The sequence below is a fragment of the Anomaloglossus baeobatrachus genome, chromosome 6, assembly GCF_048569485.1.
Source record: "Anomaloglossus baeobatrachus isolate aAnoBae1 chromosome 6, aAnoBae1.hap1, whole genome shotgun sequence".
Lineage (NCBI taxonomy): Eukaryota > Metazoa > Chordata > Amphibia > Anura > Aromobatidae > Anomaloglossus > Anomaloglossus baeobatrachus.
Window position 1 is genome coordinate 76,040,759 of NC_134358.1, and position 24,329 is coordinate 76,065,087.

The 24,329-nt window shown below is 50.6% G+C and overlaps 1 protein-coding gene across 1 annotated transcript in view; it reads left to right on the forward strand.

Annotated features, from left to right (window-relative positions):
• The window catches only part of LOC142243820 (putative C-mannosyltransferase DPY19L4), a 62,647-nt gene that overhangs the window by 25,305 nt on the left and 13,013 nt on the right, over positions 1-24,329 (forward strand). The window contains exons 4-12 of the mRNA XM_075316024.1: positions 9,055-9,183; positions 9,261-9,395; positions 10,979-11,110; positions 18,355-18,453; positions 18,601-18,674; positions 18,776-18,931; positions 22,898-23,011; positions 23,094-23,214; positions 23,675-23,731. Of these exons, the coding sequence (XP_075172139.1) occupies positions 9,055-9,183; positions 9,261-9,395; positions 10,979-11,110; positions 18,355-18,453; positions 18,601-18,674; positions 18,776-18,931; positions 22,898-23,011; positions 23,094-23,214; positions 23,675-23,731 (1,017 nt within the window). The remainder of the gene's footprint in view (positions 1-9,054; positions 9,184-9,260; positions 9,396-10,978; positions 11,111-18,354; positions 18,454-18,600; positions 18,675-18,775; positions 18,932-22,897; positions 23,012-23,093; positions 23,215-23,674; positions 23,732-24,329) is intronic.

A 24,329-nucleotide genomic window follows, 5' to 3' on the forward strand; every position in this document is an offset into this window, starting at 1 on the left:
TAATATACACCTGGTTATATGCCATATGCGTTCATTCTCCTATTATCTACAGATATTTCATAATCATTCTACACCTATAATGCTCAGGTAACATAATATACACCTGGTTATATGCCATATGCGTTCATTCTCCTATTATCTACAGATATTTCATAATCATTCCACACCTATAATGCTCAGGTAACATAATATACACCTGGTTATATGCCATATGCATTCATTCTCCTATTATCTACAGATATTTCATGGTCATTCCACACCTATAATGCTCAGGTAACATAATATACACCTGGTTATATGCCATATGCATTCATTTTCCTATTATCTACAGATATTTCATGATCATTCCACACCTATAATGCTCAGGTTACGTAATATACACCTGGTTATATGGCATATGCGTTCATTCTCCTATTATCTACAGATATTTCATGGTCATTCCACACCTATAATGCTCAGGTAACATAATATACACCTGGTTATATGGCATATGCATTCATTTTCCTATTATCTACAGATATTTCATGATCATTCCACACCTATAATGCTCAGGTAACATAATATACACCTGGTTATATGGCATATGCATTCATTTTCCTATTATCTACAGATATTTCATGATCATTCCACACCTATAATGCTCAGGTAACATAATATACACCTGGTTATATGGCATATGCATTCATTTTCCTATTATCTACAGATATTTCATGATCATTCCACACCTATAATGCTCAGATAACATAATATACACCTGGTTATATGGCATATGCATTCATTTTCCTATTATCTACAGATATTTCATGATCATTCCACACCTATAATGCTCAGGTTACGTAATATACACCTGGTTATATGGCATATGCGTTCATTCTCCTATTATCTACAGATATTTCATGATCATTCCACACCTATAATGCTCAGGTAACATAATATACACCTGGTTATATGCCATATGCATTCATTCTCCTATTATCTACAGATATTTCATGATCATTCCACACCTATAATGCTCAGGTAACATAATATACACCTGGTTATATGGCATATGCATTCATTCTCCTATTATCTACAGATATTTCATGGTCATTCCACACCTATAATGCTCAGGTAACATAATATACACCTGGTTATATGGCATATGCATTCATTTTCCTATTATCTACAGATATTTCATGATCATTCCACACCTATAATGCTCAGGTAACATAATATACACCTGGTTATATGCCATATGCATTCATTCTCCTATTATCTACAGATATTTCATGATCATTCCACACCTATAATGCTCAGGTAACATAATATACACCTGGTTATATGGCATATGCATTCATTCTCCTATTATCTACAGATATTTCATGGTCATTCCACACCTATAATGCTCAGGTAACATAATATACACCTGGTTATATGGCATATGCATTCATTTTCCTATTATCTACAGATATTTCATGATCATTCCACACCTATAATGCTCAGGTTACGTAATATACACCTGGTTATATGGCATATGCATTCATTCTCCTATTATCTACAGATATTTCATGATCATTCCATGTCTAACTTGCCCAAGAAACCTTTTATACATGTATATAATATACACCTAGTAAGTTATTATCCTCATTCTTTTTATTTATTCCTTTTCATCATTCTTTTTAGTATGTCCCCACATTGCCATCTTTCTGTTCTGTAGGATCTGAGCCCTGCTTATTTCTACCTCTGGATGATATTTGGATTGCAAGCCATCTATATAGGTTCCTTGTTTGTGACCAGCTGGCTACTGAGTGGGACCTGGCTGGCGGGGCTGCTGACCACTGCCTGGTTTATTATTAACTGGTATGAACTACAAGTGCACAAACTGCAGCACTGACAATCTAGATCACGTACTAGACTCCTACCTGTGTACATGAACATTAGCAGCATTTCACTGATGCAGATAAATAGTGTATGTGTCAGAGTATGTAATGTCTGATTGGACTGTTAAACTGTACATATGGTGTTTTTTTTTTTGTTTTTTGTTTTTTTTAAGGCCCTGTTCGTGTGTCGCCCTGGGCAAGCCAGGGGTCACAGGTCACAACACCACCACACCCCACACTCCAGGTAGGCACATCACAGCTAACCAGAAATCCTTGTTGCCTTCCTCCAGAGGCTGATGATTCACACCAGGGGGTGGGCCAGGCGGTTGGCTCCGCCCACCAAGGAGATCACAGCTCTTGAGGTGGGAAGTACCAGGCAGAGTAGCCCAGGGAGGGCAAGAGTAAACAACAGAGCTTGAGTGAGGAGCTAAGTGAAGGAGTAAACAAGAAGTGAAAGTAGAAAAGTGGAAAAAGGAGGAAAGCAAGTGAGGTGACAAGGAGGAAGGAAAGCCTGAAGGGTCCAGCTTTGTGTAGGGCCAGAACAGCAAGGTCAGCGACGGCGGTGACTGTCTGGAGGGGGACCGTTTGGAAGTTCCTGGAAGGACCCCGTTGGCTGTGTGCCCGGTGGTCTGGAGCAGTGTTCCGAAGGACAGTCAGCACCAGGGCAGGGGCCTCTCGGACCCCGGCAAGGCTAGGAGTCGCCAAATTTGCCGAATCCGTCAGTGAAGGGGACGTAGATCCCCCAGCAACCAAGTCCCGAGTGAAGGCAACAGCCCAACCTGAAGCAGAGAGACATCGCCACCGCCAAGGCACCAGTTTCTCAGGGCCAGCGCCTGCGGGCAAAGTGTAGAGCTCCTCCGGCCCAGATTGCAGTCGGGGAGCGGGTAACCGGAGGGAATCCACGGCTACCATCAGTCAAACATAGGTGCAAGGAAGAGGGACATCACCGTCACCTACCGGGAGTGCAGGTGCAGCCGTCTGTGGGACCGTCCTACCAGCCGTTTGGTTTACCGTACAAACTGTGTCCAAGTCTCAGGCTGAGTGAGTACCACAGTGCCGCAAGGCACAGCGCTGCCCCCGCGTCCCTGCGCCCACCAGGCCCCGCACCTCCTTCTCCACCCCCGGGCCCCGGGATCACCAACCCCTACCCACGGAGGGGCAACACAACACCTGGCTGCTCCGCATCACCATCCCCGGGACCCCCGAATTGAGCAGCGGTGGTGAAATCACCACAACCGTGGGTGGCGTCACGAACTATAACAATCCCCCACACCCAACCACAAATCCCCTTTCACTCACGGGCGAGGAGTGTCGCTCGAGAAACCCTGGGATCCGGCCCACAGCTCGAGCCACCACTGAGCAGCTGCCGGACCCAAGCAGAAGGGGTGAGCGCGGTGTGCTGACACCCTCCTCCCCGCCCGCGACATTTGCACTTGACGTTTTGTGTTTTTTTTGTTTTTTTTTTTTGCCGCGGATTTGCTGCATGTTTCGCTGCAGAAAATGTTCATAACATCTCTGCAGTGATTCACCAGCAAATCCTATGGGAAAAAAAAATGCTGTGCGCACTTTGCGGATTTTGACAGCTGCCTGTTTTGCTGCGGGATTCCCGCAGCAAAAACAATTGCATGTCACTTCTTTTCCGCAGGTCCCTGCGGTTTCGAGGGCTGGCAGATTAATCACCCGCTGACTCTGGGTCTGGCCAGATGCTGCTACCCATATAAAGTTTATGGGGAACAGAATCTGGCCCAAAGGGGTAGGAACAAGCGCTTCATACTCACCGATGACCGGGCGGCTGTCCCACTGCTCCTGCGGCGGCTCTTTCATCTTCCAAAACCAGCTCATTATTCAATCTTTTTTTTTCTAGCACCCATGACGGCACCACGAGAGAGGGGATCCGCCCTTCAAGGACAGGAAACCTCCAGAATAAAAAGGGGCGGCACCTCTCCCCGCATCAGTTGGTTTCCTGTCCTTGAACAGGGAGCCTCCAGATCCACTAGATCCACGAAGGTCCTGAGGGGCCGAAGATTCAAGTCCGGCGCCCGGTCGGCCGGCTCTGGCAGCGGCACGGGTCCTGCTGCGGTCGGCCGAGGTGCTATGGAGCTGCCGCAACGGACCCATGGGGGTCCGGAGTGCGTACAGCGCGCCCGATAGGAGCGCCAGGAGCCTGCGGGGCAGGTAAGTTGATCTACCAAACCTGTCCGCAGGGCTCTCCCGTCGCAGCGTACCCACGGGGGTTATGTCTGCGCACGGGCTCCTTCCCTCCCTGCTCCCACCTCCCCCCTCCCCTCTCCTTACCAGCGTCTTGTCAGCGCGTGCCGGCATCCGGCCGGGTTACGGGGGACGGCTGCTGCGATCCCTGCGGTGCGTCCTCGTGGCGGCTGGTGATGTGGCGCTTCCAGGATAGGAGCGCCATATTGTGGGTGGCAAAGGAGATGTCCGGGAGGAGGAGATTGCTTCCTCCCTCCAAGTTGCGGGGGGCGGCGGCCTTCCTTGCGGACGCCTCGGCGGACTCCACTAAGTTGGCTGCAAAGTCAGCATCCCTCTCCAATGCGGCTAGAAGGGCTCTCTGGCTGAAATGCTGGCCGGGGGATCTGCAAACTAAGTCTAAACTCTGCAATATCCCTTGTCAAGGTGAATTTCTGTTCGGGCCAGTACTGGATGACATCCTGGAAAAAGCTAGCGACAAGAAGGGCGGCTTTCCCTTTCCATCGTTCCCTTCTTCCCGGCGGTCCTTTCGGAGGAAGCCAGTTCGCCGCCCCACCCGACCACTGGATCGGAATTCCTGGTCCGATAGAAAGACTCAGGGGAAGGGGTTCATGTTCAAGGGCCCCTCAAAAGATCAGAATAAGTCGTCCAAGTGACTCGCTTTCCCAGGTCGGAGGGAGGCTCTCTCAGTTCCTTCCGGCTTGGGAAAGGATTTCCTCCAGTGCATGGATACGGGCCCTTATACGCTCCGGCCTCCGGTTCACCTTCCTTCGGCCTCCTCCTCCCCGGTTCGTGGTTACCTCTCTGCGTCGTTCCCCGGAGGAACAGCTGGCTTTGGAAGCAGAGGTCCGTCACCTCCTCTTCAAGAGGGTTCTAGTGGAAGTCCCCACAAGGGAACAAGGAGAGGGATTCTATTCCACCCTCTTTCTGGTAGGGAAGCCCGACGGTTCCTATTGCACAATCATCAACCTGAAAGCCCTCAACCGGTTCCTTCAAATAGACAGCTTCAAGATGGAGTCCGTGCGGTCCATAGTGAAATATCTGTATCCCCACTGTCACATGGCTGTCATAGACTTGCGCGATGCATATTATCATGTCCCAATCCACTCTCTCTTCCAATGCTTCCTCAGGATAGCCCTCCCCATGGACGGTCGGGTCTGCCATTTCCAAGACAAAGCCCTCCCCTTCGGTCTGGCCATCGCCCCGAGAATTTTTACAAAGATAATAGCAGAAATGTCAGCATATCTGCGTCAGAGAGGTCCTTCTGATTCCTTATCTGGACGACTTCTTGATTGTGGGCGCCTCAGCTCTCCATTGTGCGGCTCTTCTCCGGCAGGTGCAAGCTTCCCTGCGGGAGTTGGGCTGGTTGATCAACAAGGAAAAGTCCAGATTAATCCCATCCAAGGTTCAGCTATTTCTGGGACTCACTTGGGACTCCAACACTCAACTTTGTCGGTTGCCTCCTTCCAAAGTGGAAGCCCTCCGGACCCAGATAGACCGGACTCTGAGGCACCGGCGTATGTCTCTCCTGGGCTCCCTGACTGCGGCCATCCCGGCCGTCAGATGGGCTCAGGCACACACCAGGGTCCTTCAGTGGAATATCTTACGGCATCAGGCCACTTACGGGGACCATCTGGACAGACTCATCATTCTCAAACATCGCACATTGCAGTCCCTCTATTGGTGGCTAGATCCGGTCCACTTGGGCAGAGGGGTGCCTTGGAGGGCGCCAGAGCCCGTGGTGGTAACCACCGACGCCAGTCTCTACGGTTGGGGGGCACATCTGGACGCTCATTTCATTCAGGGACGATGGTCTGGAGAAGAAGCTCAAAATTCCTCGAATACAAGGGAATTGCTGGCAGTGGAAAAGGCGTTAGGTCGTTTCCTGCCGTTGTTACGGGGTCGACATGTGAAAGTTCTGTCGGACAACCAAGCGACGGTAGCATATCTCAACCACCAGGGGGGTACTCACTCCAGACACCATGTCCGTCGCAAGCCGGATCATGTCTCAGGCAGAGGCTCATCTGGGTTCCCTGTCGGCAGTGCACATCCGAGGGAAGGAGAACGATTTGGCAGACTTTCTCAGTCGCACCCAGTTTCACCAGGGCGAATGGTCTCTAAATCAGTCCGTTTTCAACAGGATAACGAGGTTGTGGGGGGTTCCCGAGAGACCTCTTTGCAACTCGGACCAACAGGAAGGTCCCCCGATTCTGTTCCCTGGATCCAAGGGATCATCCCCACTCGGTGGACGCGCTGTTGCTCAAGTGGGACTTCCGCCTCGCATATGCCTTCCCTCCACTCATCCTCCTCCCTGCAGTGCTCAGAAAGATACGGGAGGATCAAGCAGTCGTGATTCTCATAGCACCCTTTTGGCCGAAGAGGCCTTGGTTTTATTGGCTGATGCATCTGTCAGTCACCGATCCGTGGGTTCTCCCGGACCTACCGGATCTCCTATCCCAGGGTTCAGCCTTCCACCCACAGCACACCAGGTTACATCTGACGGCGTGGCTCTTGAGCGGTCGCTATTAGGCACTAAGGGATTTTCTCAGGGCCTGATCTCCACCTTGATGCAGTGCAGAAAGCCTGTCACTACTCGCATTTATGGGCGCATTTGGGCAAAATTCCTGACATCTACGGGTGCGGATCCTGCTAAGCCACCCTCTGTCCCGGTTGTCCTGGAATTTCTACAGAGGGGTTGGGAACTGGGTCTCTCAGTTAGTACCCTTAAGGTGCAAATCTCCGCACTGAGCGCCTTGTATAACCATACCCTGGCCGGAGATCCCTGGGTATCTAGGTTTATTAGGTCCTGTGCTAGGGCTAAGCCTCGGGGAACCATGCCACTACCGTCCTGGGACCTTAACTTAGTACTTTCAGCTTTAACACTGCCACCGTTTGAGCCCTTAGATTCTATCTCTCTCAAGCATCTGTCCCTTAAGACGATTCTCCTGGTCGCCCTCACTTCTGCCCGTAGGGTTAGTGACCTTCAGGCCTTATCCATTTCTCCTCCGTATACCCAGTTTTTTGATGACCGAGTAGTTTTACGAACTGACCCTGCCTATTTGCCAAAGGTGCATTCCCACTTCCATAGATCACAAGAAATGGTGCTTCCCTCTTTTTATGCCAACCCTTCTACTCCAGAGGAGATGGGATGGCACTGCCTGGATGTTAGGCGTTGTCTTCAACGGTATCTGCTGGTCACCTCGGAAGGGAGGAGGGATAAGTCTGTTTGTAGTCTTCCAGGGTTGTAGAAAGGGGCTTAAGGCTTCTAAATCCACCTTGGCACGGTGGATCAGGGATGCAATCTCTGTTGCCTACACGGCCGGGGGAGCAGACGTGCCTCCTGGTTTGAAGGCGCACTCCACGCGAGCGATGGCATCTTCCTGGGCAGAGAGATCGGAGGTCTCCATTGAGCAGATATGTAAGGCGGCAACCTGGTCTTCTCCGTCCACCTTCTTTAATCACGATCGCCTTGATTTGTCGTTCACCGACATCACCTTTGGGAGGCGGGTTCTGCAAACTGTTGTCCCTCCCTAGGTCTTCCTCTCTGTAATTCTCTCGTAATCAACTGATGCGGGGAGAGGTGCCGCTCCTTTTTATTCTGGAGGTTTCCTGTCCTTGAAGGGCGGATCCCCTCTCTCGTGGTGCCGTCATGGGTTCAGAAAAAACACATTACCGGTAAGTAATTACGTATATTCACTCCTTCCCTGCTCACCGGTGGCTGTGATTGGTTGCAGGCAGACACCCCCACGCTGAGTGACAACTCTCGGTGCAACCAATCACAGCCGCCAGTGGGCGGGTCTATAGCGTACAGTAAATTAAATAAATAATTTTAAAAAATGGCGTGCGGTCTGGGGGCTGCTATTCTTAGGAAGGGGAGCCCCACGTTTATGGGGAGCCCCCCCAGCCTAAAAATATCAGCCAGCAGCCACCCGGAAATGCCGCATCCATTAGATGAGACAGTCCCAAACTTTTCCTGCCTCTTCCAGTTGCCATGATACAGTGGCAATCTGGGTAATGAAGGAGTTAGTGGCAGCTATGGGCTGCTGCCATTAAGTCCTAGTTTAGTGACGGCAGGTGTCTATATGACACCCCCCTCATCACTAAACTGTAAGTGAAAGTAAATAAGCACAAACACCCCAAAAATCCTTTATTTGAAATAAGACAAAAAAAGCCCCCTCTTTCACCACTTTATTAACCCCCTAAGAACAGCCCTCCAGGTCCAACGTAATCCACAAGATGTCCCACGACGCTTCCAGCTCTGTTGCATCTGGCACTCAGTGAGCGCCATAGACCATGACTGCTCACTGTGAGGGTCAGGACGCTAGTGAAGTGAGCCGCCGAGATCAGCGGTGACTTCACTGATGTGCTTTGCAGTGACAGGTGGAGGACGCCAGCGGTCACTGCACATCAGCTGACTGAAGTCACTGCTGATCTTATATTCACCTTCTCCTGCGAGGCTGCCTCCGGACACTGCTCTCCTGCTTCCAGGCCAGCTCATGCATATGCAGTTCACAGCTGACCTGCAAACAGCAGAGCGCTGGAGGCAGCCGCGCGGGACAAAAGCACGGCCCGGAGACTTCAGCACCACGGACAGCAGGAGCGGGGAGAACTGTGAAATCCCGCAGGGAACAACCTGCGGCAATTCCGCAACAAATACACAACATACTGCATGCGGATTTTGGAGGGGTGTTCCCCTCCCGCAGGTGCAGTAATCTTTCAGACCCTGTGGAATTTTCTTAAGAAAATTCCATTTTCTAGTATGCACAGGGCCTAAGCCCTAGTGACCTGTGGGGGTTGGGTTAACTCTATTCTGTGCAAAAACAGTCCTGCCATAATGCCAGACTTGCTTCTTCACTTGCAACACCTCCCATAATTTAAAACCTTGCCTAACAAAACACTTTGCATAGGGCCATCCATTTGGGAGGGGGAGGTTGTTGAATTGGTTCTGATAACACATTCCCTCCTAATTGCACGTCTGCTTGGTGTGTAATGCAGGACAGATACCACACGGATAGCGGACTCTATTCCACTGCGGGAGAATTGGGCGCTCCCCTGTTTTGCAGTTCAAGTAGCGGGGCTCACCGGATTCATACGGCACAACCGTAACATTAAAGTAGAGGTAAGTGAGCGGGACATTCAGATAATGATCCTAAATGACGCCACCTCATCCCTAATGACTAAATTTGATCTTTTCAGAGGTTCGGATTCTCAGTTGCTTGTGCCGCCTCCTATACGTTAATAATGATGTGGGAGTACAGCCATTACCTGCTTTTTGTACAAGCCCTTACCTTGTGTCTGCTGGATGGACTTGCTCTCATCAATAAAGACAAGGTAAATATTTAATGTCTTGTAACGTAAGTGTTGTGTGAACACTGACAGACCTTCATCCCCCTCTTGAAGGTGTCAAACCAGCTTAGGCTATGTGCTCACGTGTGCGTAATTCATGCAGTTACGCTGCGCTTTGTAGCGCAGCGTAACTGCATGCGTCCTGCGTCCCCTGCACAATCTATGGAGATTGTGCAGGGGCCGTGCGCACGTGGCATATTAGAACGCAGCGCTTTGGCTGCTGCCCGAATCGCTGCGTTCTAAGAAGTGACATGTCACTACTTCCGTGCGCTTTGCCGGCAGCCCCTGCTCTGTCTATGGCAGGAGCTGCAGGCAGAGCGCACATTCTCGCCGGCACCATGCGCTTCAGAACGCAGCTTTTGGTGCGGTGCAGAGCACACACGTGCACACATAGCCTAATAGGCTGGTTGAGGTCACCATATTTGTGGAAACCACAAAGCCTGCATAAGGAAACAATTATGGTAGTGCTCAATGGTGAAGAGGGAGTATGCAAACCAACTCATCTCCCAGGTGGGTTTAGGCTGGCATCTCGGGGGGCGCAGCCCAACCAGCTTCATGGCCTTTCGAAACGCAGAAACCATTCCCTTTAAAATATGATCAGAGGCCTCTCATACACTTCATGCCAGATGGATACCTTCTCATATAAAACATATATATTTAGTTGAACACTAACTTGTGGGGAGTGACTAGCTGATAGATAGCCCTAGACAGCTCTCCCCCTCCCCTTCTCATTCTGAAAGCATTGCATGAACTAACAATTATGTATAAAAAAGAAAAACTGAGTTTAATATGACCATACATAGTAAGAATGACATGAAAGGTGCACCCATAGTGTATATATAAATTTTTATTTTAATCACAGAAATACAGATGGGGGCAGTGTCATAGGAGGTGAGTTGATAAAACACAACAGTGGCTTGGAAATACAGGAGAGTCAGAGGTATCCCATACTAGGACCTCAACACCATATAGTAAATATAGGGCAGTCCCAAAGTTACATAGGTAATAGATTACAGGGATTTAATTGTGAAAGAAGCCCTAAAAAGCATGTATTACAAAAGGATTACATCCCCTGCGACATAAAGTGCAGCGAACGCTTACCCATAATACAGCATCCGCACTGGCACTTTATCAAGGGTCCTGTAGAAAGGGGGGGGGGGGGGAAGCCCCGACATGTTTCGCAAGAGCGCTTCCTCATGGGGACTCTTGCGAAACGCGTCGGAGCTCCCCCCCCCCAATTTCTACAGGACCCTTGATACAGCATCTGCACTGGCACTTTATTATGGGGTAAACGTTTGTCCCACTTTGTCACAGGGGATGTAATCCTTTTGTAATACATGCTTTTTAGGGCTTCTTTCACAATTTCCCTTTTATGCATTATTATATTGAGTTGCCATTCACATGCTACTAGAATTCTAATCTGTTGCTTTTTTTTTTTTTTATTGTTCATTAATAACTAAGTATTAGTTTGTCCATATTATTATTATTATTATTATTATTATTATTATTATTATTATTATTATTATTATTATTATGATTATTTTTTTTTTTTTTTTTTTGTCTTGCAGATGTATGAAATAAATCTAATGTACTTGGCCTCGGTATCTTCTGGCTATTTATTTCAGTTTCTAAATTCAAAGCTGCTGATCTCCCCTCTGCTAAGCCTTGTGTTGGCCTCCATGCTTGCTACAAAGCTGCAGGTAACCTATTAAGAATTTTTTAACTTAAAGCTACGTTACTGCTAGATCTCCTTGAAACAACATACTTATATATATATTATATATTATATTATATATATATTATATAAAAATTAAACAACAAAGTTGATAAACACTGAAAACTTGAGGCAATTGGCCATTAAACACATCCAGGATGCAGCAATGTCTGGATTCTGGATTATTTACAGGGTATGCTTTAGTTTGTATCATGTAAAGAGTGGAGGACCAGAGACCAGCAGTGTCAGAGGACCTGTCTCATGGTTTGTAGAAGTTAAGGGGGCTTTACACGCAACGACATATCTAACGATATGTCGTCGGGGTCACGGAATTCGTGACGCACATCCGGCGTCGTTGGCGACGGCGTTGCGTGTAACAGCTCCGAGCGAGTGTTAACGATCAAAAATACTCACCTGATCATTGACACGTCGTTTATTTTCAAAATCTCATTGGTTGTTGTGGACGCAGGTTGTTTGTTTCTGAGGCAGCACACATCGCTACGTGTGACACCCCGGGGAACGACTAACGGCTTACCTGCGTCCTCCGGCAACGAGGTGGGCTTGTCGTTAATGCGGCTGGTCTCCGTCCCTCCGCTTCTATTGGTCGGCCGCTGTGACGGCGCACGAACCTCCGACTTAACAAAGGGGTTGTTCGCCACCCACAGTGACGTCGCTAGGAAGGTAAGTCCGTGTGACAAGTGTTAGCGACATTGAGCAGCGATTTTGCCTGTGACGCACAAACGACGGGGGCGGGTGCTTTCACGAGCGACATCGCTAGTTATGTCGCTGCGTGTAAAGCCCCCTTTATTCCAGGAATGCAGTTGTGCTGATACATGAGAGCTAGGGAAGACTGCACAATCCTGGGCACAGAACTCACATCTAGGTTATTATATTATTATATTTTCTTCGGCGCTCTATTGGGAGACCCAGACGATTGGGTGTATAGCACTGCCTCCGGAGGCCACACAAAGCAATTACACTAAAAAGTGTAAGGCCCCTCCCCTTCTGGCTATACACCCCCAGTGGGATCACTGGCTCACCAGTTTTCTGCTTTGTGCGAAGGAGGTCAGACATCCACGCATAGCTCCACTGTTTAGTCAGCAGTAGCTGCTGACTATGTCGGATGGAAGAAAAGAGGGCCCATACTAGGGCCCCCAGCATGCTCCCTTCTCACCCCACTTGTGGTTTGTAAGGTTGAGGTACCTATTGCTGGTACGGCGGCTGGAGCCCACATGCTGTTTTCCTTCCCCATCCCCCTGAGGGGCTCTGAGGAAGTGGGATCTTTCCGGCCACCAAGCCCTGAGGCCGGGCTCCATCCACAGACCCATAGAACCTGCTGGATGTGGAGCGGGAGTGCCGTTCAGGGACAAGGCCCTGCAACTTTCAGGTACTCTGTGTCCCCGTATGGCAGGCCACGCGCACCCCAGGCTTGCTGGGTGTGCTAGTTCGCCGGGGACTGTAGCGCTGTGCGCTGGGCTTATAGTCCCCGCAGATTACTGGGGGACTTTGTGTGTGGATCGCCGCGCCGACCGCCCCTGGAGCGATGGCGCAGCTGCGACTTGTAGTGCGCCGGGGTCGCGCCGACCGCGCTTTTACGGCGGCGGCGCTTCTAACTTTAGTCCCCGGCTTTCTGCGGCCTAGCTCCGCTTCGTTAACGCCCCCCACCCTGTCAATCAGGGTAGGGGAGAGACGTTATTCAATCGGCAGCGCCGAGGGCTGGGGCACGATTTACATGCTCCAGCCCTCTCACTGAGCACAGTAGGACACAGGCTTCGCGCTTTTTCTCTGTGCACGCCCTAGGCCCGCCCCCAGCCTTGCAGCTTCCCAGGACGCCGGCAGCCATTATACACATGCAGTCTGGCTGGAGAACGCACGCAGGCTCTGGGGGACCCAGGCTACGGGTTTCTGGCGACCACACACCCGCGCTCAGCGGGCGGTAAGCAGCACATACGTGCAGCCCCACTAGTGCCACAGTGTTATATTTTTCGCTGTACATACACTGCTGTGTCTAGATATATTTAATACTGCACTGTAAAGTCGCTTCTTGGCTGTACACCCTAGATTGCTTTGAGGAGACAACAGCATGTCATCCGCAAAACGCAAGGGTGCCAAGGCACGGGCTGTCCTCACTGCTTGTACAGCATGTGGGGCTCATCTACCAGCAGGCTCCAACGACTCTCATTGTGTGCAATGTTCAGTCCCAGTGGCACTTCGTCAGCCAGAGCCTACTGTGGTGGTAGCCCAGGCAGAGACGCCTGTGAACCCTGCCCCGGTGACGGGGACAGAATTTGCAGTCTTTGCTGATAAAATGTCTGTGACTATGACAAAAATCCTGGAGACCTTGCAGTCCAGGCCAGTTGCTCAGACCATAGACACTGCTGTGTCTATGTTCCCCGGTCCCCCTCAGTTGGAACTAATCCGTACTTCAAGGGGGTCCCAGGCATCACAGGCTGAGGGCTCTGACTCCGATGACAGTCCCAGTCCGCCTAAGCGAGCTCGCTGGGAGAGACCCTCCACGTCATCACGTGGATCAGGGTCTCAGCGAGAAGGGTCCCTATATGAGGGTTCAGAGGTGGGTGATCAGGAATCTTGTCCTGACGCCGCACTCAATTTGGATACGCCAGATGGTGACGCCATGGTAAATGACCTTATAGCGGCCATCAATAGGCTGTTGGATATTTCTCCCCCAGCCCCTTCTGCAGAGGAGGCAGCTGCACAGCAGGAGAAATTCCATTTCCTGTATCCCAAGCGTAAATTGAGTACTTTTCTGGACCACTCTGACTTCAGAGAATCCATCCAGAAACATAATACTTATCCGGACAAGCGTTTTTCTAAACGCCTTAAGGATACACGGTATCCTTTTCCCCCTGACGTGGTCAAACGCTGGACCCAGTGTCCAAAAGTGGACCCTCCAATATCCAGGCTTGCAGCTAGATCCATAGTTGCAGTGGAGGATGGGGCTTCACTTAAGGATGCCAATGACAGACAGATGGACCTTTGGTTGAAATCTGTCTATGAAGCTATCGGCGCGTCGTTTGCTCCAGCATTCGCGGCCGTGTGGGCGCTTCAAGCTATTTCCGCTGGTCTGGCACAGGTGGACTCTCTCATACGTCCAGCAGTGCCGCAAGTGGCGTCCCTAACTACGCAAATGTCTGCGTTTGCGACCTACGCTATCAATGCGGTACTGGACTCTACGAGCCGTACCTCAATAGCATCTGCTAACTCTGTAGTTTTGCGCAGAGCCTTGTGGTTAAAGGAATGGAAAGCAGATTCTGCTTCTAAAAAATGTTTAACCAGCTTGCCATTATCTGGAGACAGACTGTTTGGTGAGCAATTGGCGGAAATCATCAAACAGTCCAAAGGTAAGGACTCCTCCTTACCCCAGCCCAGATCAAGCAAACCTCCACAGAGGAAGTGGCAGTCAAAGTTTCGGTCCTTTCGAGGCTCGGGCAAGCCCCAATTCTCCTCGTCCAAAGGGACTCAGAAAGAGCAAAGGAGCTCTGATTCCTGGCGGGCTCACTCACGCCCCAAGAAAGCAACCGGAGGTACCGCTTCCAAGGCGGCTGCCTCATGACTTTCGGCCGCCTCCCTCCGCATCTTCGGTCGGTGGCAGGCTCTCCCGCTTTTGCGACATTTGGCTGCCACAGGTCAAAGACCGGTGGGTAACAGACATTTTGTCTCACGGGTACAGGATAGAGTTCAGTTCTCGTCCTCCGCCTCGGTTCTTCAGAACTTCCCCACATCCCGACCGAGCAGATGCCCTTCTGCAGGCGGTGCATTCTCTAAGAGCAGAAGGAGTGGTGGTCCCTGTTCCTCTTCAGGAACGAGGTCAAGGTTTTTACTCCAATCTCTTTGTGGTGCCAAAAAAGGACGGCTCATTCCGTCCTGTTCTGGACCTAAAACTGCTCAACAAGCATGTGAACGCCAGGCGGTTCCGGATGGAATCCCTCCGCTCAGTCATTGCCTCAATGTCTCAAGGAGATTTCCTAGCATCAATAGACATCAAGGATGCTTATCTCCACGTGCCGATTGCTACAGAGCACCAACGCTTTCTACGCTTCGTGATAGGAGACGACCATCTTCAGTTCGTAGCTCTGCCATTTGGTCTAGCGACAGCCCCACGGGTGTTCACCAAGATCATGGCGGCAGTGGTAGCAGTCTTGCACTCTCAGGGACACTCTGTGATCCCTTACTTGGACGATCTACTGGTCAAGGCACCCTCTCAAGAGGCATGCCACCTCAGCTTGGCTGTTGCACTGGAGACTCTCCAGACGTTCGGGTGGATCATCAACTTCTCAAAGTCAAATCTGTCACCGACCCAATCACTAACGTATCTTGGCATGGAGTTTCATACTCTCTCAGCGATAGTGAAGCTTCCGCTGGACAAGCAGAGGTCACTACAGACTGGGGTGCAGGCTCTCCTTCAGAGTCAGTCGCACTCCTTAAGACGCCTCATGCACTTCCTCGGGAAGATGGTGGCGGCAATGGAAGCGGTTCCGTTTGCGCAGTTTCATCTGCGCCCACTTCAATGGGACATTCTCCGCCAATGGGACGGGAAGTCAACATCCCTAGACCGGAAAGTCTCCCTTTCCCAGACGGCCAAGGACTCTCTGCAGTGGTGGCTTCTTCCCACCTCATTATCACAGGGAAGATCCTTCCTACCCCCATCCTGGGCGGTGGTCACGACAGACGCGAGTCTGTCAGGGTGGGGAGCAGTTTTTCTCCACCACAGGGCTCAGGGTACGTGGACCCAGCAGGAGTCCACCCTTCAGATCAATGTTCTGGAAATCAGAGCAGTGTATCTTGCCCTACTAGCCTTCCAGCAGTGGCTGGAAGGAAGGCAGATCCGAATTCAGTCGGACAACTCCACAGCGGTGGCATACATCAACCACCAAGGGGGGACACGCAGTCGGCAAGCCTTCCAGGAAGTCCGGCGGATTCTGATGTGGGTGGAAGCCACAGCCTCCACCATATCCGCAGTTCACATCCCCGGAGTAGAAAACTGGGAAGCAGACTTCCTCAGTCGCCAGGGCATGGACGCAGGGGAATGGTCCCTTCACCCAGACGTTTCAGGAAATCTGTCACCGCTGGGGGGTGCCGGACGTCGACCTAATGGCGTCACGGCACAACAACAAGGTCCCAACCTTCATGGCACGGTCTCGCGATCAAAGAGCGCTGGCGGCAGACGCCCTAGTGCAAGATTGGTCGCAGTTCCGGCTCCCTTATGTGTTTCCACCTCTGGCACTCTTGCCCAGAGTGCTACGCAAGATCAGATCCGATTGCAGCCGCGTCATACTTGTCGCCCCAGACTGGCCGAGGAGGGCGTGGTACCCGGATCTGTGGCAGCTCACGGTCGGCCAACCGTGGGCACTACCAGACCGACCAGACTTACTGTCCCAAGGGCCGTTTTTCCATCGGAATTCTGCGGCCCTGAACCTGACTGTGTGGCCATTGAGTCCTGGATCCTAGCGTCTTCAGGATTGTCCCAAGGGGTCGTTGCCACCATGAGACAGGCTAGGAAGCCCACGTCCGCTAAGATCTACCACAGAACGTGGAGGATATTCTTATCCTGGTGCTCTGCTCAGGGAGTGTCTCCCTGGCCATTTGCATTGCCTACCTTTCTTTCTTTCCTGCAATCTGGGTTAGAAAAAGGTTTGTCGCTCGGCTCCCTTAAAGGTCAGGTCTCGGCGCTATCCGTCTTTTTTCAGAGGCGTTTGGCACGCCTTCCTAAGGTGCGCACGTTCCTACAGGGGGTTTGCCATATCGTACCCCCGTACAAGCGGCCGTTAGATCCATGGGATCTGAACAGGGTACTAGTTGCCCTCCAGAAGCCGCCCTTCGAGCCTCTGAGGGAGGTTTCACTTTCTAGACTATCACAGAAAGTGGCTTTTCTGGTAGCGATCACATCTCTTCGGAGAGTGTCTGAGCTGGCAGCACTATCATCCAAGGCTCCCTTCCTGGTCTTCCACCAGGACAAGGTAGTGTTGCGCCCCATTCAGGAGTTTCTCCCGAAGGTGGTATCCTCTTTTCATCTTAATCAGGATATCTCTTTGCCTTCGTTTTGTCCTCATGCAGTTCATCGGTATGAGAAGGATTTACATTTGTTAGATCTGGTGAGAGCACTCAGAATCTACATTTCCCGCACGGCGCCCTTGCGCCGTTCGGATGCACTCTTTGTCCTTGTCGCTGGTAAGCGCAAAGGGTCGCAGGCTTCTAAGGCCACCCTGGCTCGATGGATCAAAGAACCAATTCTTGAAGCCTACCGTTCTGCTGGGCTTCCGGTTCCATCAGGGCTGAAGGCCCATTCTACCAGAGCCGTGGGTGCATCCTGGGCATTACGACACCAGGCTACGGCTCAACAGGTGTGCCAGGCAGCTACCTGGTCGAGTCTGCACACTTTCACCAAACATTATCAGGTGCATACCTATGCTTCGGCGGACGCCAGCCTAGGTAGAAGAGTCCTGCAGGCGGCAGTTGCCTCCCCGTAGGGGAGGGCTGTCTTGCAGCTCTAACATGAGGTATTTCTTTACCCACCCAGGGACAGCTTTTGGACGTCCCAATCGTCTGGGTCTCCCAATAGAGCGCCGAAGAAGGGAATTTTGTTACTTACCGTAAATTCCTTTTCTTCTAGCTCTTATTGGAAGACCCAGCACCCGCCCTGTTGTCCTTCGGGATTTTTTGGTTTGTTTGCGGGTACACATGTTGTTCATGTTGAACGGTTTTCAGTTCTCCGATGTTACTCGGAGTGAATTTGTTTAAACCAGTTATTGGCTTTCCTCCTTCTTGCTTTTGCACTAAAACTGGTGAGCCAGTGATCCCACTGGGGGTGTATAGCCAGAAGGGGAGGGGCCTTACACTTTTTAGTGTAATTGCTTTGTGTGGCCTCCGGAGGCAGTGCTATACACCCAATCGTCTGGGTCTCCCAATAAGAGCTAGAAGAAAAGGAATTTACGGTAAGTAACAAAATGCCCTTCTTTATTTTATTTTATTTTTTTTTTATTTTTTTTTTATGCCTGGAATAGACATGAGATGTCTGTGCTGCACCTTTTCACTGTGATTTAGATTACTGAAATCACTGTGACCTTGTATATTAGCTGGTGCTGCCGGCCACAATGTACAGAATGAGGTCAATGCAGAATGCAAGTCATGAACTCGCTGCTCCTGTGCACAAATGAGATTCTATAAATTTTTAGATTTCTCTCTTCATAAATATTTATTTGCTTTTCTCAGGCCACCGTGAGACCGGGGACCTTCCAACCCAAAGTGATGACGATGATTTATTTTTGTCTAACGTTTACCCTTTCCTTAGCCACTCACTTCTTAATAGGGGTAAGTAGTGTGGAAGGGTTTCTTGGATTTGGCTCATATTTTCTAATTTACCATCCTTTTTTATATAAAAAAAAAAAGCTGCAAAATTAACCACAGCCCATGGACTGTCTCCTGCAGTCAGGTGTCAACTGTAAATTTGTTTTTCAGATTCTAGTTACTCAAAAAGACGACGATCAAATCCTGAAGTCTGTGGAAGTTAAACTTGGACTAAAAACGAACAAGTAAGTTTATGCAATAGTCAAAAAAAATCATCCAATGTAACAAATTGTATAGAAATTATTTATTTTTATTTGTTTTTTTGTATTTTTTTTTTTTTGAGCAGGGACTTCACAGTGAACTGGCTGTTATGTCAAGAATCATTTCAGCCACTTTCTCAGGACTGCCTCTCAAGGCTCACACAGTCTTCACTTCTACCATTTTACATCCTGGTCTCAATTATATGCCTGGTCTCCATGTGCCTGGGACTGTTTAAAAATCGGTGAGTAGTTTTGTTGGTTGGTGTTTGTTTTTTTATTTTTGTTTTTTTTTTATATTGGTCCAGCAGCAATCAGGTTATGGCATATTACTGGTATTTCATCACTTGCATCTGTCGCGCCCTGGGGAAGCCCAGCTGCTCGGATCCAGGCGGTCTGTGGCTCGTGGAGTCCCGTTCCCGGGGGGCACCAGTTAACAGTTTTAATTTAAAAATAAAGTCCGACTACGCCACTCGCAGTTTGCGGCCTGGGATGGCAGGGCCGCCGCTGCGGGTTCCCACTGGGGATGATAGATGGGGGCAGCGTGGATTGTCGAGCCCTCTGCAAGCAGGGCTTTTCTCCAGGGGTGGGTAAAGGGTTAATGTGGAGTCGCAGCGCAATGAAGCAGTCCAGACAGTGCAGATTGATTCTTTACTTACTCGCTTCACACCCTGGGGACGTGCTGCATCCCAGGTGCGTCCGTGTCCCTGATGACTTTGCCAGCCAACCTGGTGCTGTGGCGCCCTGGCCTAGCCAGGTCGTCACCAGATAACACACAAACACCCCACCCGCCACTAGACAGTAACATTAGCCAAACCCAAAATCCTTGTTGCCTCCCTCCAGGGTCTGATGTCCACACCAGGTGCGGTGGAGCCAAGCGGTTGGCCTCGCCCACCGAGGAGTTCACAGTCCTGGAGGCGGGAAAAGTAACAGAACAGTCTAGGAGGTTGAAGTGAGAGGAGTAAACACTAGGGTGTCTGGGTTCATGGCCCAGGCACTGACAGCAAGGTTGGCAGACGGTGGTGGCCGTCTGCAGGAGTGGTGGAGCAATGCAGAACCGTAGGGACGGGCGACTGCCCGCCGATACCGACCGGGGAGCGAAGTGAAGCCAGCACACACAGGCAGGGCCATCTGACCCCGACCAGGCTTGGAGACGCCGACAATGGTCAAATCAGAGTGTGACAGGAACCCCAGGGGTTTCCTAACAGCAAAAGTCCCGATAGAAGGCAACCGCCCACACCGTGAGGGTAACAACTACCGCCTAAGGCTAGAGACCCAAGGGCCAGCGCCTGCGGGCAAACGGGCTCCTCCGGCACCCATACACCGGGGAGCGGACTACCGTTGGGGATCCATCGTAGTCAAACAAGTACACAAAGGTGCAGGGAAAGACAGCCGCCATCACCTGTCCGAGGAGAGACACTGCAGCCGGCTGCGGGACCCGTCCATCCAGCCGTTTGGTTTCCCGAGGACTTTGTGCATCTCTTGCTGAGTGAGTACACCCGTGCCATCAGGCACCGCGCCGCGCTGTCCCTGCAACCCTGCACCTCACCAACCCTGCCTCCCCGTCACACCACCGGGCCCCGGGACCACCGACCCCCCCCCCCCAACCCCCCCCCCCCCCCCCCACTCCCCCCCACTACCCACTGAGGGGGAAAACAACATCCCAGCTGCTCCCTACCATCGCTCCCAGGATCCCAGTCACCAGCAGCGGTGGTGCCCACCTTCACCACGACCCGTGGGTGTTGTCACGGACTAAATCCCCCAAATCAACCACCCTTTTCACTCACGGGCGAGGAGTGCCGCTCGAGTCCCCGGATCCGGCCCACTGCTCGAGCCACCGAGCAGCAGCAGCGCCAGACCCGAGCGTTAGCGAGCGCAGCGCAGTGGCGTCCTCCCCGCCCCCGACAGTGCCACTCTTCACCTTTTGCACTCTGGTGTATGTGGGTCCTCTCTGGCGTGTAGCACTTGGAGGTCCTCCTGGTGTCTGGGTCCTGCCGCAGGCAGCTTGGACTGTTTAAGGGAATATGTCCCAGTCCCCTCTTTACTGCTGATGCCTCAGACGTTAGTGGTAGCAGATGAGTCCTGAAAACCCACCTGCCTGGCAGAGTTAACAGATTTGTGTGTGTGTGTGTGTGTGTTTGTTTTCCCCCCTGCAGGGATGTCACATATCCTTAAGGGCATGTGCGCACGTTGCATGATGATTTTATTTTTTTTCAGTTTCTGACACGTTTTAAGCTGCAGCGTCACATTGTCAAACTGCATGCGTTCTGGTTCCCCTGCAAAATCGATGAGAATCATGCAAAATCCGTGTGCACAATGCTTTTTTAAACGCAGCGTTTTGATTGTCAATTTTTTGACAAACTCTGCGTTTAGAAAAGCAGCATGTCAAATCTTTAGCATTTTGGTAGCGTTTTTCTACAACTCATTGATATCAATGGGTGTAGAACGCTGCCAAGATGGACAAAGCAGTGCGTTTGCACTGCATTTTTGTTGCGATACGCATATTTTTTTTTTACATAACAAACGCAGATCTTTCGGTCTCTGTCCATGTCGGTCTCTCCCTCCTACCCCCTCTCGCATACTCACCGATTCACGATCACCGGCGCTGCTCTGCATGGCGTTCACACTGTGGCGGCTTCTCTTCTCCTCTTGAAAATGCCGGCCGCTCATTAATCCATCTCGTATTCCCTGCTTCCCCCGCCCCACCGGCGCCTATGATTGGTTGTAGTCAGACATACCCCCATGCTGAGTGACTGCCTCACTGCAACAATCACAGCCGCTGGTGGGCGTGTCTATCGAGCAGTAAAAACAAATAAGTGCGGCTGACCTCCGCGCCCCCCCCCCTCCCAATTTTGATACCAGCCAGGGTAAAGCCACATGGCTGAAGGCTGGTATTCTCAGGATGGGGAGCTCCACGTTATAGGGGAGCCCCCTACCCTAACAGTATCAGCCAGCGGCTGCCCAGAATTGCCGCATCCATTAGATGCGACAGTCCCGGGACTCTAAGTGGCTCATCCCGAATTGCCCTGGTGCGGTGGCAAACTGGGTAATAAGGAGTTAATGGCAGCAGCCCATAGCTTCCGCTAAGTCCTAGGTTAATCATGGCAGGTGTCTCCCTGAGAGACCTTCCATGATTAACCTGTAAGTTAAAAAAAATACACACACACACACACACACACACACACACATCTAAAAAAATCCTTTTTGTAATGAGTCAAAAAAACACCCTCTTTCACCACTTTATTAACCCCTAAAACACCTCCAGGTCCGACGTAATTTACGCAAGGTCCCACAACATTTTCAGCTTTGCTACATCGGAAGCTGACAGGAGCGACAGAACACTGCCGCTCCTGTGAGCTCCATGCAGCAAGTGAAGTGAGTCGCGCGATCAGCTGTGCTGTCACTGATGTTACTCGTGGCCACCGCTCTCAGGTGGAGGACTGAATCTGTGGCCGCATTTAACCTGAGTGAAAGCACAGCTGATCGCGCGGCTCACTGCAGTCACTCGGGGAATTTGCGATCACAGGTGAGTCCTTCATGTGTGACCGCAAATCAAGCCACGGCACATGCACAGAGCCGCGCGATCACAATGAATTTGGGTGAAGTTCATTCTGATCGCACGGCTCTGTCTCGCAGCCAGCCATGCTCTTGTTGACCGTGCGGTCCCACTTGGCTCTGCTGAAAGTCTATGGGGATGCTGCAGAGCCGAGTGGGACCGCACTGTCAAAAAAATGTGCGTTTTGGAAGCATCCAGAACGCATGAATTCAGCAGGAATTCTGCAGTAACAATGCGTCTCAACGCAGCTTTTCGGCGGCGTTCTGAGACTCACATGCAGTGACTTACACGCTGCGGAATAGACCGCAACGTGCGCACACAGCCTAAAAGTTCCCTCCCATAATCAGGAGTGATCACACAGCAGGACATGATATCATCAGTTGCTCAACATGTGGAGCTCCCCATCCCTAGGAATAAAGCATCGGGGTGAGCACTGCAGCCCCTTTTATTCTAAGGATTAGTAGGTATCATTCGCTCACCTCCCCCCCCCCCCCCCCCCTCTACACCACCCCCCCCAAAAAAAAGTAAGCTGACATGTTATCATGACCACGCTATACAATTGGAATACCCCCATTAACTACAGCCTTCAGTTACCACTAAGGCCTGTAAATCTTAAAGATTAAAAGTTGTGGGCTACTTTTGTGCTTTTGTTTAGTGCCAATCTGGTCCATTCTACATCTGAGGACTGCAGGATTGGGGAGAGGCTTGGTGTCAACTATCATGTCTTCCAAAGTCTGATCCTTGGTCTATTTGCCATGAACTTTGAGGGGTAAGAAACTTCAAAATCTCCTAGGCTATGGGCTGAATGTTGTGTACAACTCACATTGAGATGTGATTTTCTTTTGCTTTAGACTGAAGTACCTGTGGACTCCTTACGTCTGCGTCCTTGCTGCTTCTGGTGTCTGTTCTCCTGCACTTTGGCTAACAGTCTTCAGGTGGATTCGTCTGAGAGCTGTAAATCCAGTTGTGCTGGTGAGGATGAAGCGTTACCTTTGCTATGTAACTGGATCTGCTCTACTCACTATTGGCAAATCATAAGTAGCACCTACGGTAATTGCCATACTTGTATCCGGTGTATGCATCTGAGATTATAGGGAGCTCTGTATACACTAATTAGCCCTAACATTTAATACGCAGGTCCACTATTGAGCTATCAATAGAAGATGGTGGGGGTCTGACTCTCGGCCCCTCAGTTATTACTTCTAGCAGTGGTGGGATGTTACTGGTGTATATGGCAGAACACCGCAGCTCTCTATAGAATCTAATGGCTGCTGACGGGTCCTGAAGATCTCGATCAGCAACACTATGAGCTGATTTTATGGACACCGCAACAGCCCTTAAATGACCAGGGCTGTTCTAATCTGCCTAATCGATTGAGCCAGTTATGATATAGACACTGTAAAGATGTTCTTTATTTTGCTTTTCCCCATAGGCCTTATTGTTAAGTGCTGTTGTCCCTGCTTTGATTGGCTTCAGTTTATGGAGGGAGGTAAGAACCCTAAAATATCATGGTACTGTTCGCTTCATTTTTCTTTATCGTTCCTATGGGAGACCCAGACCATGGGTGTTTAGCTTCTGCCTCCGGAGGACATACAAAGTACTACACTTAAAAGTGTAACTCCTCCCTCTGAGCTTATACACCCCCTGGAGAACCAGATCTAGCCAGTTTATCGCTTTGTGTTCAGGAGGCATACATCCACACATGCATTCTCATCTGATTTTTGATTTTTGGAAAGAGTTTGAAGAAAAGCGGGTCCAAGTCTGGACTCCCGGCATGTCCCTTCTCACCCCACTGTGTCAGCGGTGTTGTTAAGGTTGATTCCAAGGCTGGAGCCTTACATGCCGCGCTCCTTCACCATCCCTCCTGGGCTCTCGCTTGAAGTGGGAGCCAGCACGGTCTCCATGCTTAGCAGGAGACCAGTCTCCATCCGCAGCCCTTCAGGACCCTGCTGGACCGGAGCACTCATCCCCAGGGACTTGGAACCCGGCGTCTCAGCAAGCTAAGTACCTGAGACGTTTATATATTGGGGGTCCCTGTACTTTATTGTTGTGGGAGAGTGTGCTGATGTGTTTTTATGACATTTCCG